Source organism: Hemibagrus wyckioides, linkage group LG02 (genome assembly GCF_019097595.1).
Source record: "Hemibagrus wyckioides isolate EC202008001 linkage group LG02, SWU_Hwy_1.0, whole genome shotgun sequence".
NCBI classification, from domain to species: domain Eukaryota; kingdom Metazoa; phylum Chordata; class Actinopteri; order Siluriformes; family Bagridae; genus Hemibagrus; species Hemibagrus wyckioides.
The window spans coordinates 16,405,554-16,422,206 of NC_080711.1; the positions used below are offsets into that span (position 1 = coordinate 16,405,554).

The window sequence follows — 16,653 nt, forward strand, 5'->3', positions numbered from 1 at the left end:
CAGACGTAGTCAGGCACAGTAGTGTAGTATGTAGATTAACAGTAAGAGAGAGAGAGAGAGAGAGAGAGAGAGAGAGAGAGAGAGAGAATTAATCATCATAAGTTAATATTAATTACCATATAAAAATGCTAAGAAGAAATGCTGAAAAAAAAAAAAATGTTCTCTTGCGCAGGTAATCAGTGAAAATGTGCTGCACCTGGCTATGCCTTTGTATAAGCTCTCCAAGTGCCTTACTCTGCATGCAGACATAGTTCTGTGCCAACCAACTGAATGGTGTCATGCTGCTCTGAGGTTTAGATTTATCTACCTGGTTTGGAAAATGTGCTCTATTTTTGATGGAGCCATTTCTGGTTGTTACAATGGGTCAGGCATTTTCTTGGTATGGTCTGCTTGTGAACTATGATTGGGGTGGATGAAAGACCATTGTTCCAAAAATGTTGAGTAGCTTTACAAAATTTAAAAAGTTAATATTAAAATATGAGTAAATATTAGAATATTACCTTTATTTAAAACAATACTGAAACCTGGGATGAAGATCAAAGCCATCTTATTAATTTAGTTTTTAATTTTTCAATGCTGTTTGATCGATGATGTCCTATTTATATAATCATTCAATTTATTTAGCATTAATCATTTCACTGTGAATGGGGCAGCAAATAATACTGTCATTATTGAGTAGCAAAAATCTATGCCATGAAGCATAACAGTATAGCTGACTGATGTAGCAGTATGGACATAAAAGTGTTACTTGAAACTTTAAACTTTAAATCTCCCAACTTGGAGATTTATCCATAATACATCACTGTGGAGATTATGACAAATGGAAATGTAACATGTTGCATTTATAGGGATTGGTCACTGGCATATCATACTATTAGAGTCTTCTACACTGCTGAATCAACTACTAGAGTCAGTTCAATGTTTTCCTGTCACAGCGGTGTTTAAATATTAGTTGACACAGTGGTGAAATTCTGTTAGATATTTACAAATGTAGAGAAATAGAGATCACACAAATTTAACTACATAAAAGTGGGTTGATCTTCATAAATAATGCAATGGGCCAGATTAGACAACATCAAATGACCCAAGGGCCAATCACCAAAATATTAAAGTTTAAAATGATAAAATTTAATTTAAGTGGAAGAACTGCAGCAGGATATCATCTAGCAGCTGTAGTTGTAAGACATAAATGTATAAATTTGTACTTATTTTAGCAAATATGACATTGGCCACTATAGTAAAAGAGTCTATCAAGAAATTCCATAATCTCCACTTATTAGCCCTAGTAAGGTTCTGTGCCACATTTGTTCTGATAAGAAGTTGCTTCTGCCAGTATAGACTCCAACTGTTTCAATTTCTTTTGCCTCTCTTATTACCCTTATTGCAGTGATAATTTCATAATGTCTACTGATATTAAATTCCTTAATTGCTGCAACAGTCTTGAAACGTGAGGCACTACAGAGACGAGGCTAAAATAGAGCTCTATGGCAACAAACACTCAAAGCATGAGTGTCATAGAAAAAGGATGATTTTACAGAAAAAAAACTGACCCCCACTTTAAATTTGGCACCTAGGCACCTTGTTATGATACAATGGCATTATTATGTATGTACATAAAAATAATGGTTCAGTTACACAGAATAAAGTTTTTGACATGGCTATCATAGTCCTCTGATTGAATCCCCACTAAAATCCTTTGGGGTTAGCTGAAGAGGAGAGAGCACAAGAGATCACCAAGAATGCTTGAGGATCTGTAGAAATACTTGGAGTGGTATCAGAGTTTTTGCTCTGTATTTTCAGATCTCATCAATTATTAAAGGAGAAGCGTCAGCTGTCCAATGGGAGGTTGGATAAGCTACTAAATTCAGGGATATCTATTATTGTAACACATTTTTTTGAAAATACATTTTACTTTGAATTTACTTCAAATAAAGGTTAGATTTTTTTCATATTTTTAGTGTGAGATTAATCTAATTAACCACAGCCATTTCTTTCATGACTTAAGAAAGCAATTAATTGTGGATCTGTGTAACTGTGAATGATTCAGGGAAAACATTGACCCCAGCTCCTCTGGACATCAGTATATTAATGTGACACAGAGCGGCATGGTTAATTTAAGGTTCTTATACGAATGCATTTCAGAGTAATATCCTTTAGGCTGTGGTACACTTTACACTGTTTTCTGCACACAAGCTCGTTGCTCATTTAAATGTAACATTGCTTTTTAAATGTAACTATGAAGGTAAGGTGCAGAATGTTAACTTTATTGTAAATGTAATTGCATATACAGTAATACCTCGCAGATACGCGTCTCACGATTCGCGGCTTCAGTGATCGGTGAAATTTTCTTTGGAATATAACTAATTTGCAAATCCTGCAAAAGTTTTTACGGCTAATTTTGTGGCAATTTATACATTTTCATGCTTTTTAATGTGAAATTAGTAAGAAAAGTTTAGTTTATTAATTAAGTAATATAAATATAAAGGTAAAATCAACAAAATATCAATATAAATAAAATATAAATGTTATTTTAATGATATTGAATGTCGCCGAAATCATTACGACATCCTATTGGCTGGAAGGGTTGGAAGTAGTCAATCACAGAGTGTTAACAGTTTTATCTAGCTGCTGATTGCCTGGTAGCTATGTCGCTTTCTATGTGTGATGTCTTTTTTTTACAGGCGATACTGTACTCTATTTTTATGTCAACCATTTATTTCTTTTTTAAGGGTAATGAATTAAGCTAACTTTTAAATGAAATTAAAGTGTTTTGGGAGCATGATTGGGGTCATATTTAGGGTTTAAACTCCAAAAATAAGTAATAATAAGTATTAGCATTTTTAGGGACTCCACCGAACATCCGCGGTGGTCATTTCCGGGGCGGCAGTCATCGTGGACGGAGCACTTCCAGGTTCACCACTCTTTGTGCGCCCCAGCGCTATATAAACACGCTGTTGGCATGCCTTCCTTGCCAGATGATCTCTCCTGGGTTGATGTTGAATCGTCCTGTCTTTTGTCTCTGCCAGTCTTTCTCTGTTGTCACCTTCAGCTGGATTTCTCACTCTGTGTTTTGGATTAACCTATTCAGAGTTATAGCTCAGGACTCTTCCTTTGCAAGGACCTTTGGCTGCTCGTGTGTGTTGTCCTTTGTTTCTCTTCCCTGGTAATTGTTGGCTTGGACTTTTTGCTGTTGTGTTGCTTCACCATCGTTGCTGATTTTGTGCCCAAGTTCGTCAGGTGAACGTTTTTGGGCCACACTCCTGTCTCTGTTCATCCTAATAATATTAAAGATAAAGAGACAAGAGTCTTTATTGTCATTGTAGTGATACAACGAAATTTGGTTGGTAGCTCTCAGAGACCAGCAGCAAAAAGCAGAGTCAAATTTACATTATAACAATATAAAGAAATATAAAATAAAAAATATTATAAAAAAATACAATATAAGAATAAGAATATACAGAGAAATACCAAAGATGAATAAATACAGAGTTGATGAATGAACAGGGTGATGCAGGTTCCTTAGTCTGTTTGTGTGTGCCTGATTGTCCTATACCTTTTGCCTGATGGGAGGGGCACAAACAGTTTGTGTCCTGGGTGGGTTGGGTCCTTAATGATGTTGCTAGCTCTCTTGTGTAGACGGCTAGCATAAACCGTGTCTAGTTTGGGAGGCTTGGTTCCTACAATCCTTTGTGCAGTCTTGACTATCCAAACCAGGTCTCTACGGTTCTCTGTGGTGCAGCTGGTGTACCACACTGTGATGCAGTGGCAGAATGCTCTCTATTGTACTCCTGTAGAAATTTACTAGGAGCTGAGAGGGTACTTTGGCTTTGTTAAGTTTTCTTAGGAAGAAGAGCCTTTATTGAGCTTTCTTCACTAAGTAAGTGAAGGTCCATGTTAAGTCCTTTGTTATGTGCAGACCCAGGAATTTGATGTTGTTAACCCTTTCCACCTCTGTACCGTTTATATGGACAGGTGGAGGTGTCGTTTTCTGGGTTCTCCTGTAGTCCACAACGATCTCCTTTGTTTTCGTGGTATTCAGAACCAGGTCGTTCTCCACACATCATTCAACCAAATGTTGGACCTCCTCTCTGTAGTGTGTCTCGTCATGTCCTGATATCAGTCCCACTATTGTGGTGTTGTCAGCAAACTTAACTATGGTGTTGGAGGAGTGGATGGGTTTGCAGTCATGTATGAATAGGGTCGATGCTTTGGTGATATCGATCTTTCTCAGCATGGATCTCACCTGGTGGCTCTCGAGGTCGAGTGCTGGCTCATCCCCGGGCAGTGGTGTTGTCTGAGTTTCCCCCTGGCTGGTCTGATTATCAAAGCATGCAAAAAAACTCATTCAGGGTGTCAGGAAGTGTAGTGTCATGGGTGGTCAGTGGGGTGCTGCTCTTATAGTCTGTTATGGCTTTGATACCCTTCCACATGCTGCAGGGATTGTTTTTTATGAAGTGGCCCTCGATCCGCTGCTGATATCTCTGCTTGGCTTCTTTGATGCCCTTTTTCAGCTCTCTCCAGGTATTACTATAAGCCAGTCTGTCCTCTGACCAGTAGGCAACATCTCTCGCCTTCAGCAGAGAGCGCACATTCCTGTCAAGCCATGGTTTCTGGTTGGGAAACACCTTGATGGTCTTGGTGGTTAGCATGGTGTCGGTGCAGAAGGCTATGTAGGCCAAAACGGATGAACTATATTCCTCCAGGTCTGCACTCTGTGCAAACAACTCCCAGCCTGTGTTTTCAAAACAGTCCTGCAGCTGTGAGGTAGACCCCTCTCTCCATACTTGGACAGTTCTGAAGGATGGTTGTGTTCTGCAGATGAGAGGTCTGTAGGATGGAGTCATCTCTATGGAGATGTGGTCTGAAGATTCAAGATTCAAGAAGCTTTTATTGTCATTTCAACCACATATAGCTGACGCAGTACATAGTGAAATGAAACAACATTTCCCCACGACCCTGGTGATACATAAACATACAACATAAAGTTCAAACACAAAAAAACACCAACACAGAGCTAGGACAGAAGTTTGTCCTAGCCACATAAAGTGTGCAACTAGGTGCAAACAGAGCAAAGACAGGACAATGCAGAAAAAATAAGTAAAAAAAAAACAACACAAAAACAGACACATAGTGCTGAAAGAGAACATGTGCAATTAAATTAAAATGAAATGATGTAATATATATATATATATATATATATGTATATATATATACACTATATTGCCAAAAGTATTCGCTCACCCATCCAAATAATCAGAATCAGGTGTTCCAATCACTTCCATGGCCACAGGTGTATAAAATCATGCACCTAGGCATGCAGACTATTTTTACAAACATTTGTGAAAGAATGGGTCGCTCTCAGGAGCTCAGTGAATTCCAGCGTGGAACTGTGATAGGATGCCACCTGTGCAACAAATCCAGTCGTGAAATTTCCTCGCTCCTAAATATTCCACAGTCAACTGTCAGCTGTATTATAAGAACATGGAAGTGTTTGGGAACGACAGCAACTCAGCCACGAAGTGGTAGGCCACGTAAACTGACGGAGCGGGGTCAGCGGATGCTGAGGCGCATAGTGCGAAGAGGTCGCCAACTTTCTGCAGAGTCAATCGCTACAGACCTCCAAACTTCATGTGGCCTTCAGATTAGCTCAAGAACAGTGTGCAGAGAGCTTCATGGAATGGGTTTCCATGGCCGAGCAGCTGCATCCAAGCCATACATCACCAAGTGCAATGCAAAGCGTCGGATGCAGTGGTGTAAAGCACGCCGCCACTGGACTCTAGAGCAGTGGAGACGCGTTCTCTGGAGTGACGAATCGCGCTTCTCCATCTGGCAATCTGATGGACGAGTCTGGGTTTGGCGGTTGCCAGGAGAACGGTACTTGTCTGACTGCATTGTGCCAAGTGTAAAGTTTGGTGGAGGGGGGATTATGGTGTGGGGTTGTTTTTCAGGAGCTGGGCTTGGCCCCTTAGTTCCAGTGAAAGGAACTCTCAATGCTTCAGCATACCAAGACATTTTGGACAATTCCATGCTCCCAACTTTGTGGGAACAGTTTGGAGCTGGCCCCTTCCTCTTCCAACATGACTGTGCACCAGTGCACAAAGCAAGGTCCATAAAGACATGGATGACAGAGTCTGGTGTGGATGAACTTGACTGGCCTGCACAGAGTCCCGACCTCAACCCGATAGAACACCTTTGGGATGAATTAGAGCGGAGACTGAGAGCCAGGCCTTCTCGTCCAACATCAGTGTGTGACCTCACAAATGCGCTTCTGGAAGAATGGTCAAAAATTCCCATAAACACACTCCTAAACCTTGTGGACAGCCTTCCCAGAAGAGTTGAAGCTGTTATAGCTGCAAAGCGTGGACCGACGTCATATTGAACCCTATGGATTAGGAATGCGATGTCACTTAAGTTCATATGCGAGTATTTGGCAATATAGTGTAAATATATACATATATATATATATATATATAATATAAAACGGCCTGACAACACGCATTGTGCAAAAACATAGTAGCAGCGGTAGAGGTAGTGCAAGCAGAAATAAACATAAACATAGCAGCAGATGAAATATACGGGCTGAGGTAGTGCAATAAGTAATGAACAATATAAGTCTGTTCACACAGGTGAGAGAGAGTGTGTGTGTGTGTGTGTGAGAGAGAGAGAGTGTGTGTGTGTGTGTGTGAGAGAGAGAGAGAGAGATAGAGAGCGAGAGAGAGAGAAAGAGTTTTGTACAGTTCAGTCCTGGGTGTTGAGGAGCCTGATGGCTTGAGGGAAGAGACTGTTACACAGTCTGTTTGTGACGGTGAGTGATCTTTTCAGCTGTCCTCATTATCCACTGAAGGGTCGGTGCAGTTCCCAAACCAGGCAGTGATGCAGCTGCTCAGGATGCTCTTGATGGTCCCTCTGTAGAACACAGTCAGGATGGGGGGAAGGAGATGGGCTTTCCTCAGCCTCCTCAGGAAGTAGAGGTGCTGCTTGGCTTTCTTGGTGATGGAGCTGGTGTTGTGTGACCAGGTGAGGTTCTCTGCCAGATGAACACCAAGGAATTTGGTGCTCTTTATGATCTCCACAGAGGATCCATCGATGAACAGCGGAGAATGGTCACTCTGTGCTCTCCTGAAGTCAACAACCATCTCTTTAGTCTTGTCGACGTTCAGGGACAGGTTGTTGGCTTTACACCAGGCTATTAGTTGTTGCACCTTTTCTCTGTATGCTGACTCGTCGTTCTTGCTGATTAGATCCGCTATGCTCGTGAGCCTTACAAATCTGCTCCTAAGAAAAACTATACATTGAAAGCTTAAAGGCTTTCCTTCCACGTTAACTGAAATATTGCCAATTTAGTTTGACGCCATTTACATACTAGTTTCCTAGCTGATTTAAGCTAGTGTGTGGTCACTTCACTGTTCTGGCACCCAGGTGATGGAATAAACATCCCCTACATACCTGAGTTATGTCGATAAAGACAAGGTTTACCAATGTTGTGGTCAAAGAACTCAAGTGGTTTGCACAAAGCCTGTTTTACACTGAACACCTTAGGGATGAAGTGGAATGCGCAGTGGATGCCCAAAATTACTGTCCATTCAAAAAATCAATCTTTACAACTGTAGTAAGGTTGTAGAAATCCACACCATATATATGTACATATTGTATTTTTCTATGTTATATATATATTTATACATATTATATTATATTATATTATATTATATTATATTATATTATATTATATTATATTATATTATATTATATTATATTATATTATATTATATTATAGTCACATATATATTTGTGTATGCATATCCAATAACTATTGAATTTTCATAATTTATTATGTCTTTAATTTCTAGTATGTTAGTTTTTATTTTTCCTATTTTTCTCTAAATATTTTATCTATATCCTTGTATTTTTCATGTCCACACACTTTAAATTTTCTCTATTCTTCTTTCTTCAAAACGAAGGACAGTCATAAAAAGCATTTCACTACATGTCGTGTATGATTTCGTATGTGATAAATAAAATTTGAATTTGAATTTGAAACCAAGCCTGGTAGATGGACTACAATAGCAGAAGACCACATTGCATTCAACTCCTGTTGGCCAAGAACAGGAATCTGAGATTAAGTTCTTAGACAACAAATCCATTGAGACATTATGTGTGATGATCGAACATATTGCAAGTGTACTCATTTAATTGGTCTACACTTCAGGAAGACTGATGCAAATTGGCCAGAATGGGAAAAATGAATAATGATAGCTTCAGACATATAACACATGACTTCACATTCTATCACATACTGCATGCACCTATACAATTAAGCTACAATATTAATTTTAGTATATTTTGTCTTTCGCTCTTTTAATGTAAGCAGAGTATATTTATGTATACATTATGCTCATGAGTAGACTAATTGTATATATACACTATATTGCCAAAAGTATTCGCTCACCTGCCTTGACTCGCATATGAACTTAAGTGACATCCCATTCCTAATCCATAGGGTTCAATATGACGTCGGTCCACCCTTTGCAGCTATAACAGCTTCAACTCTTCTGGGAAGGCTGTCCACAAGGTTTAGGAGTGTGTTTATGGGAATTTTTGATCATTCTTCCAGAAGCGCATTTGTGAGGTCACACACTGATGTTGGACGAGAAGGTCTGGCTCTCAGTCTCCGCTCTAATTCATCCCAAAGGTGTTCTATCGGGTTGAGGTCAGGACTCTGTGCAGGCCAGTCAAGTTCCTCCACACCAGACTCTGTCATCCATGTCTTTATGGACCTTGCTTTGTGCACTGGTGCACAGTCATGTTGGAAGAGGAAGGGGCCAGCTCCAAACTGTTCCCACAAAGTTGGGAGCATGGAATTGTCCAAAATGTCTTGGTATGCTGAAGCATTGAGAGTTCCTTTCACTGGAACTAAGGGGCCAAGCCCAGCTCCTGAAAAACAACCCCACACCATAAATCCCCCCTCCACCAAACTTTACACTTGGCACAATGCAGTCAGACAAGTACCGTTCTCCTGGCAACCGCCAAACCCAGACTCGTCCATCAGATTGCCAGATGGAGAAGCGCAATTCGTCACTCTAGAGAACGCGTCTCCACTGCTCTAGAGTCCAGTGGCGGCGTGCTTTACACCACTGCATCCGATGCTTTGCATTGCACTTGGTGATGTATGGCTTGGATGCAGCTGCTCGGCCATGGAAACCCATTCCATGAAGCTCTCTGCGCACTGTTCTTGAGCTAATCTGAAGGCCACATGAAGTTTGGAGGTCTGTAGCGACTGACTCTGCAGAAAGTTGGCGACCTCTTCGCACTATGCGCCTCAGCATCCGCTGACCCTGCTCCGTCAGTTTATGTGGCCTACCACTTCGTGGCTGAGTTGCTGTCGTTCCCAAACACTTCCACGTTCTTATAATACAGCTGACAGTTGACTGTGGAATATTTAGGAGCGAGGAAATTTCACGACTGGATTTGTTGCACAGGTGGCATCCTATCACAGTTCCACGCTGGAATTCACTGAGCTCCTGAGAGCGACCCATTCTTTCACAAATGTTTGTAAAAACAGTCTGCATGCCTAGGTGCTTGATTTTATACACCTGTGGCCATGGAAGTGATTGGAACACCTGATTCTGATTATTTGGATGGGTGAGCGAATACTTTTGGCAATATAGTGTATATATATATATATATATATATATATATATATATATATATATATATATATATATATATATATATATATATATATGAACATTGTCATCTTATAATGTAAAAGATATTTCTTGTTTTTTAAGTAAATGCAATAATGAAGGAGGTTGTTTGTTTAATACAGTAATGAAGCTGTTGGGAGGAGCAGCAGTGCTGATGCACTTGAACCAGGTAGTGCTTTGTGCAAAACTGATTTCAGGCAGCTTAATGCTGTTAAGGCAGCTTTAATGAACATAAAAATAAAGACCTACTGATTTTGCTTGCTACATAAAGGAATTTTGGCTTAGATAACAAGAAGATAACTGAATAAATTGTCAAACTGAATGTGGAAAAAAGGTTTAATATTATGTTGTGCCGAAACAGAAAACAGGATATCACACAACACAAAAAGAGCTGTGAATGATGGTGCCAGTGAGAGAGAAATCAAAAGAGCAGTATCTAATATACTGGTAACTATCCTTAGGCTGTTGTCAGGACTGTGTGTGCAATAGTAGGAGGTGGAATGATGGTGTCATTTGTAACAACAGCTGAGCATTGGCATTTTCAGCAGAGTCAATTGGTGGAAACTAGAAGGCCACAAATGGCAAACAATTGAATTTTATTTTATTTATAGGTCATTTACCATTTTAACTAGCACTGTATTTCTGCTATGATGAGGCCTAAATACTGACTCATATATATCATGAATGTTACTCCTATGTAGGTATGACCACAACTTCTGTGCTACAACTTTTCCTTGGATCTGGAAATTAGATTTTGGCCTGGTGTTGGACAGCTAACAGTGGTCAGGTCATTTTGAATTGCTTGATTCAGTTACTTAAAAAAAAAAAAAACACCATACTCAAGCTGAATACTTAAATGGGGTTTGGTGGGAGATCATCATAAGAACTCAAAGGCAGCAGACATTTCTCTGAATGCTGTGAAGGCCTTTGACCAGACTGAATAGAGTGATTTGTTCTCAGTGCTGTAATGGTTTGGCTATTTGAATTGGGGTATAATTCCAGGTTATTGATCACGATGCTTTATGCTTTTTCTAAATGAGAAAATTCATTAATTTTGACAATTTTGAATGAATTTCTTTTGACAGCCTCCTGATTGTAGAAACCTGGTGTCATGATTCATGTCCATGTTTTTCTCACATTTTACAGTATCTTCTGTTTGCCTTAGCCTGGGCATGGGAGGATGATGTGAATACCAATAAGGTTTCTGATGACATTTTTAGGTAGAGTTTTTAAAGAATACATTCATGTATATATACATATACACACAGAGTAGTCATAACATTATGACCACTGACAGGTAAAGTAAATAACACTGATTATCTCCTCATCATGGCACCTGTTAGTGGGTGGGATATATTAGGCTGCAAGTGAAGATTTTTTCCTCAAAGTTGATGTGTTAGAAGCAGGAAAAATGGACAAGCGTAATGCGTTGAGCGAATTTGACAAAGGCCAAGTTGTTATGGCTAGATGACTGGGATCAGAGCATCTCCAAAACTGCAGCTCTTGTGGGGTGTTCCCAGTCTGCAGTGGTCAGTATATATCAAAAGTGGTTCAAGGAAGGTAGAGTGGTGAACCGGCGTCAGGGTCGTGGGCGGCCAAGGCTCATTGATGCAAGTGGGGAGCTAAGGCTATATTCAGCAGGATAATGTGCCATGCCACAAGGCAAAAATGGTTCAGGAATGGTTTGATGAACACAAAAAAGAGTTTGAGGTGTTGTTCTGACCTCCAAATCAGCCATAAAATTATGACCACCTGCCTAATATTGTGTTGGTCTCTATTTTGTTGCCAAAACAGTCCTGGCCCGTCAACGCATGGACTCCACTAGATCCCACTAGATGGTATCTGGCACCAAGATGTTAGCAGCAGATCCTTTAAGTTCTGTAAGTTGCGAGGTGGAGGCTCCATGTATCGGACTTGTTTGTCCAACACATCCCACAGATCCACAACTGGAGATTGACAAGTGAATGTGAGAATACCATCCCTCTCAGCCAGAAAGTATGGGTAATTTTGCACCTTCCTTGACTCCCAGCCGTGAATGGAATCTACCACATCCAAGTCTACCATGATTTTCATAAAAGGCAAACTGAGCTATTTTCTTCTCTTCAGCTGGAATAGGAAACGTTACTCAAACACTGATGCTGAAAAAAAATCTCCTGTATCTGAAAAATATTAAAGTTTGATGTGTACCCCAGCAGTGTCTGTAGTATCTGCTGTATATTCCTTGTGGATGTATTTTTTAATGGTGGTCTGTTAAATCCGTATTTCCATATTGATAATTACTCATTAGGTTTACAAAGATTAATCTCTGTTCACTTAACACTCAATCCTCTGTAGTGATTTTAAAGATAAAGCTATACTGGCTCATTTCCACCTATTTTTCTACAAAAATATTTTTTTCTTCTTTTGAGACAGGTTAAGCCAGCCAACTGTGCATTGCACAGCAGCAGAGAAAAGTGATTTATCCCCATACAAATCTCTCACAAATGTTCTCAGAAAGATTGTCTAGTGCTTCTGTGATTGCTAGGAAAAAGTGAGAATGCTGTTCCTTTCAGTCAGTTATCATGGTCATTCGTGCTCCTGATAGATAGATAGTTTATTACTTTATTCATCCCAAAGGGAAATCTACAATTTCGTCCCTTGGCTGCTGGTCATGAATGTCTCTGACATCATCGTGATTCAAACCTGTGTGCTTATGGTAGTGTGAATGCTTTTCTGTTCTCGTTGTTGTTGTTACACTGTTTATTTTATAGCTGCATGTTTCCCTGTCACATGTCTCACTATGCACTAACACTAGCTAAACACTAGTTTCACCTTGATTTGCTCCACTGTGTTTTGTTTGCTGCTGTCCATTTCATAGCCCTGTTTACATATGTCTATAGGTTTTGCTATTTTGGTTTGTACTCACTGTTTGTTGTTATTTGTACAGTGTACATTTTATTGTGCACAGACTGGGGTGGAAATACTTCCCACTGTGCTACCGTGTCATTGATAGTCACAGACAGAATTAAATTAAATTCAGTTCATTTCAATTTTTTTTGTATAGCACTTTTAACAGTAGATATTATCACTAAGCAGCTTTGCAGGAATATAAAAACATAATAAAAATTATTACATTTTAAGTTCTATTATATATTTATTCCTAATGAGCAAGCCAGAGGCAATAGTAGTAAGGAAAAACTCCCTGAGGCTGTTTGAGGAAGAAACCTTGAGTGGAACCAGACTCAGAAGGCAATATATACTCATCTGGGTGACACCGGAGAGTGCTATTATATATAATGGCCTTTCTATAACCGTATCTAGTCAAATGCAATTGTGTAACCAGCAACTTAGAAGTATGAGCATCAGCATAATTTGTAAATTCATTAGTTTTAACATAACATTGACATCAACGATAGAGACCCAAACACAAAACCGATGACGGCAACAGCATTTCAAAGCCACTTCCCTGGTGTCCAAGTGGTTCAATCCACAACAGTCACATATATCTCCATGCAGTCCATGTGGGGCCATTATTAGCACAGTATGCAGCCTTAAAGTGATGAGACTCCATCCAGAAGTAGGGCATCAGGATGGATCTAACAGGTCCAGAGAGTAGAAGTGAATATACTAAATACTATGACAGTATGCCAGCCACCTGTGAGTGTGTGTGTGTGTGTTGGCTGGGGTGGGGGGGTCAGGTCGGTTGACAGCATCCAAACATCCTCTGCCTGTTGTTGTTGCCCTGTTGTTACTACTTAAGGGTACTAAAAATAGCCTGTACCTTTTATGTAGCTAATTTTATAACCATTTACTGATTTATGAAGCTCAGCACACTTAGACTAGTTTTAGGTAACCTAACATGGCTTCTGCCTTATTGAGTCAGAACAAAAGCATATGTATAAAAAACAATATATATATATAAACAATATTCCTAGGAAAAGTAATGTTACAGATAACTGTTTATGTGTTTATAAAGAAAACAACACATTATGTAACAGAACATTTTGAAAAAAAAATATATATATATATATATATTTGTGCATGTGTACCCAAGGTTCATTGATATGCATGGGTAACAAAGGGTAGCCTCACGAGTCCAGGCGAGACGAGAAAGACGAGAAAATGTTAATGATGGTTGTGATAGAAAGGAATCAGAACACACAGAGCAGTTTTAGCTATGTAGCTACAAACCTGTCATAGTGCCCATGCTGACATGTCCACCACCGAAAGTACCTACCATGAGCATGTGTGCATCAGAACTGGACCATGAGGCAATAGAATAAGGTGAGGTGACCTGGTCTGATGACTCATGTTTTACATAATGTGGATGGCTCTGCGTATGTGTGTGTGTGTGTTACTTGCCTGCAGAAGAAATTGCACTAGGATGCACTATGGGGAGACAGAAAGTCAGCAGAGGCAATGTGATGCTCTAGCCATCCAGGGCGTTTTTCGGGGCATATCCAGGCCATTTTAGCATTTAGATATGGATCTGAAATGAATGATGTTATTTTGGCAATTAACATGTCTACAGTTTAAACAATTTGAATGTTATGTGACTGGATTATTGCTTGTGGGTCCATGGGAAAAGCCTGTAATGGCATTGTTATTAAGGTGGTGGTGTGATTGCTGATTATTCTTTTGGATTATTTTGCAGTATTATTTGCTTCTGCTATTTTCAAGGGTGTTATTTATATCTTTTATTAACATTGTGGTTTTTTTCCTCCTTCTTTCTTGTTTATACAGGCTTGGCTGACAGAAATCCATGAGTATGCTCGGCAAGATGTGGTCTTAATGATACTGGGCAATAAGGTGTGTGCATGAATACAGTCATCTTCTATTCAATAATCAGAGGATATTCAGGCTATACAAACCCTTTTGTAATTAAAAAAAATGAAGGCAGGATAAATCATGCCTATTCTTCACTGCTATAGCAACCAACAAAATTCCAGTGAAAAACAAATAGAAATGTGCAAGGAAAAGAAAAAGAAAACACTTATAATAACCTGGATGTAGGATTGTTAAGTAGTACTTTGTTAAAGCATCTTATGTTTGTAATACAGCAGTCAGTCTTTATGGGAAAGATGAAACATGGAACATTTTGGCACAACCACTCAAATGTATGGAAAATTATGCTACCAATATTTTTTCACTGCCTTCAGCCAAATGCCTAATGTTCATGTACGGGATCGTCATAGTTCTATGTGAGTTCTTGGCAAGAACCAACCATTGTCTTGTGCCCTGATAATCACTGCTTGTAGCTCTATCGTGATATGCGAGTTTGTGAAGTAAAGTAAGTAGTGCCTTTCCTTTTCCACCAACAGAAAAGCTTTCGAGTTTCTTTAGCCTGTTTTTGGCTAAAATGGAAGGAAAATAATAGTAAAAAGAAAAATTGCCTCGTCACACCAACTTTGCACCCCTATATTAACATAAAACCAGATGCCCATGTTGCATTTGGTATACATCTGGTAATAAGCAATGATTAACATTATTTTTCCAGGCTGTAAGAGAGTTTGTTTGTCCTAAAGAGCTATGTTTCTACAGGCTGATGCCTCTCATGACAGAACAGTAAGGAGAGAGGAGGGTGAAAGACTAGCTAAGGTGAGCTGGTTACCATGTTTTAAGGTCTCTAAACAATTGAATCCAAAACAATCGGAACTGACATTTTGTGATTTGGTATCATGTATCTACATGCACAGTTGCTATGTAAGCAGCATTATTAACATATTATCACCTATGAGTGCTCTGGCTCACTTGACTAGCAGGTTTTCATGCCATTGTGGAGGATGTGAGGGGGGCTAGAAAGAAGAGACATATGAAAGCATGTTTGATTTGACAAGCTCAAAATTCTGTATTTGGTTCAGCTCTTTGTATAGTGCAACATAATAAATGCCATAGCTTTTACAAATGTAAAAGTACTCAGTTATTTTAGTACAGAGTATGTTGATGTTCAGTTTTCTGGAGCCATTTCTGAGACCCCCCATTTGCCAGTACTTTGCTGTTTAAGGGGTGGCAGGATATGAATGAACTTGTCAGTCAGTCATAGTTTTCAAATAAATTATTTCATTGTAGGTGGCTACACTCATAAATGTAGTTCTAAAAACTGTTATGTGCTAAATATCTTTTGAAGTGTGAAATTAAAATAATTCTTGTTTATTTTGTGTGCATTTACAGTGGCATGACATTACAGTTGAAATGTGCCATTAAAAAAAGAGTACACATCTATAAATACAGAGAAGAAATGCTCAATATTAGCTTCAGCATGTTTTAAAGCAGTGCTTCCCAAACTGTGGGCCGCCGCCCCCTGGTGGGCCGTAGCGGTATTGCAGGGGGGCCGTAGCTAGGCTAAATCAAAATATTAAAATAATTAAAATATTTTAGAATAGAATATAAAAAGCTTCTGTTACACACTTTGATTCAATATAATTGTAAATAGTATGCAGACAGTATGTAGTGTTAAGGATTTAAATATATTTGTAAAGAATGTTTACATCATCTTATTTTCACCAGCATATAAAAATATTATATTTTATGGTAGTTCTCATAATTCACATGAAATTCTTACAGACTGGTTAATAAATGTTGATAATTTTGTGCAAAGAGACAATCTTCTTTATTAAATATATCTAATATACAAAAATATGTATAAATATATCTTTATACTATTAATCAATATACTGTATTTTTTAAACAAAGAGGTTGGGGGGGGTTCGTGGAGCTTTTGCTATGTATTTGGGAAGCTCTGTTTTAGAGAAACAAGAGGGCTGTTGTCAGATGACACACTATTTATCAAAGCAGAATTATTTATTATTATTTGAGTTTCATCTGAGTATTTATAAAGTACTGTTTTAAAAAAAATCATAACAAATGCTATTGGATGGTGCTGTAAATAGGCAACTTGACATATTAATGTAAATAGACGTCAACCTTTCGTATTCGATTCGTGTATTTTATCCAATACAGTTTTCCCCTT

General features: G+C 38.9%; 1 protein-coding gene across 1 annotated transcript in view; it reads left to right on the plus strand.

The window, feature by feature from the left end:
- LOC131344715 (ras-related protein Rab-26-like) overlaps positions 1–16,653 on the plus strand; it is a 74,959-nt gene that overhangs the window by 51,602 nt on the left and 6,704 nt on the right. Inside the window, exons 6-7 of the mRNA XM_058377161.1 lie at positions 14,427–14,492; positions 15,225–15,281. Coding sequence (XP_058233144.1) covers positions 14,427–14,492; positions 15,225–15,281 — 123 coding nt within the window. The remainder of the gene's footprint in view (positions 1–14,426; positions 14,493–15,224; positions 15,282–16,653) is intronic.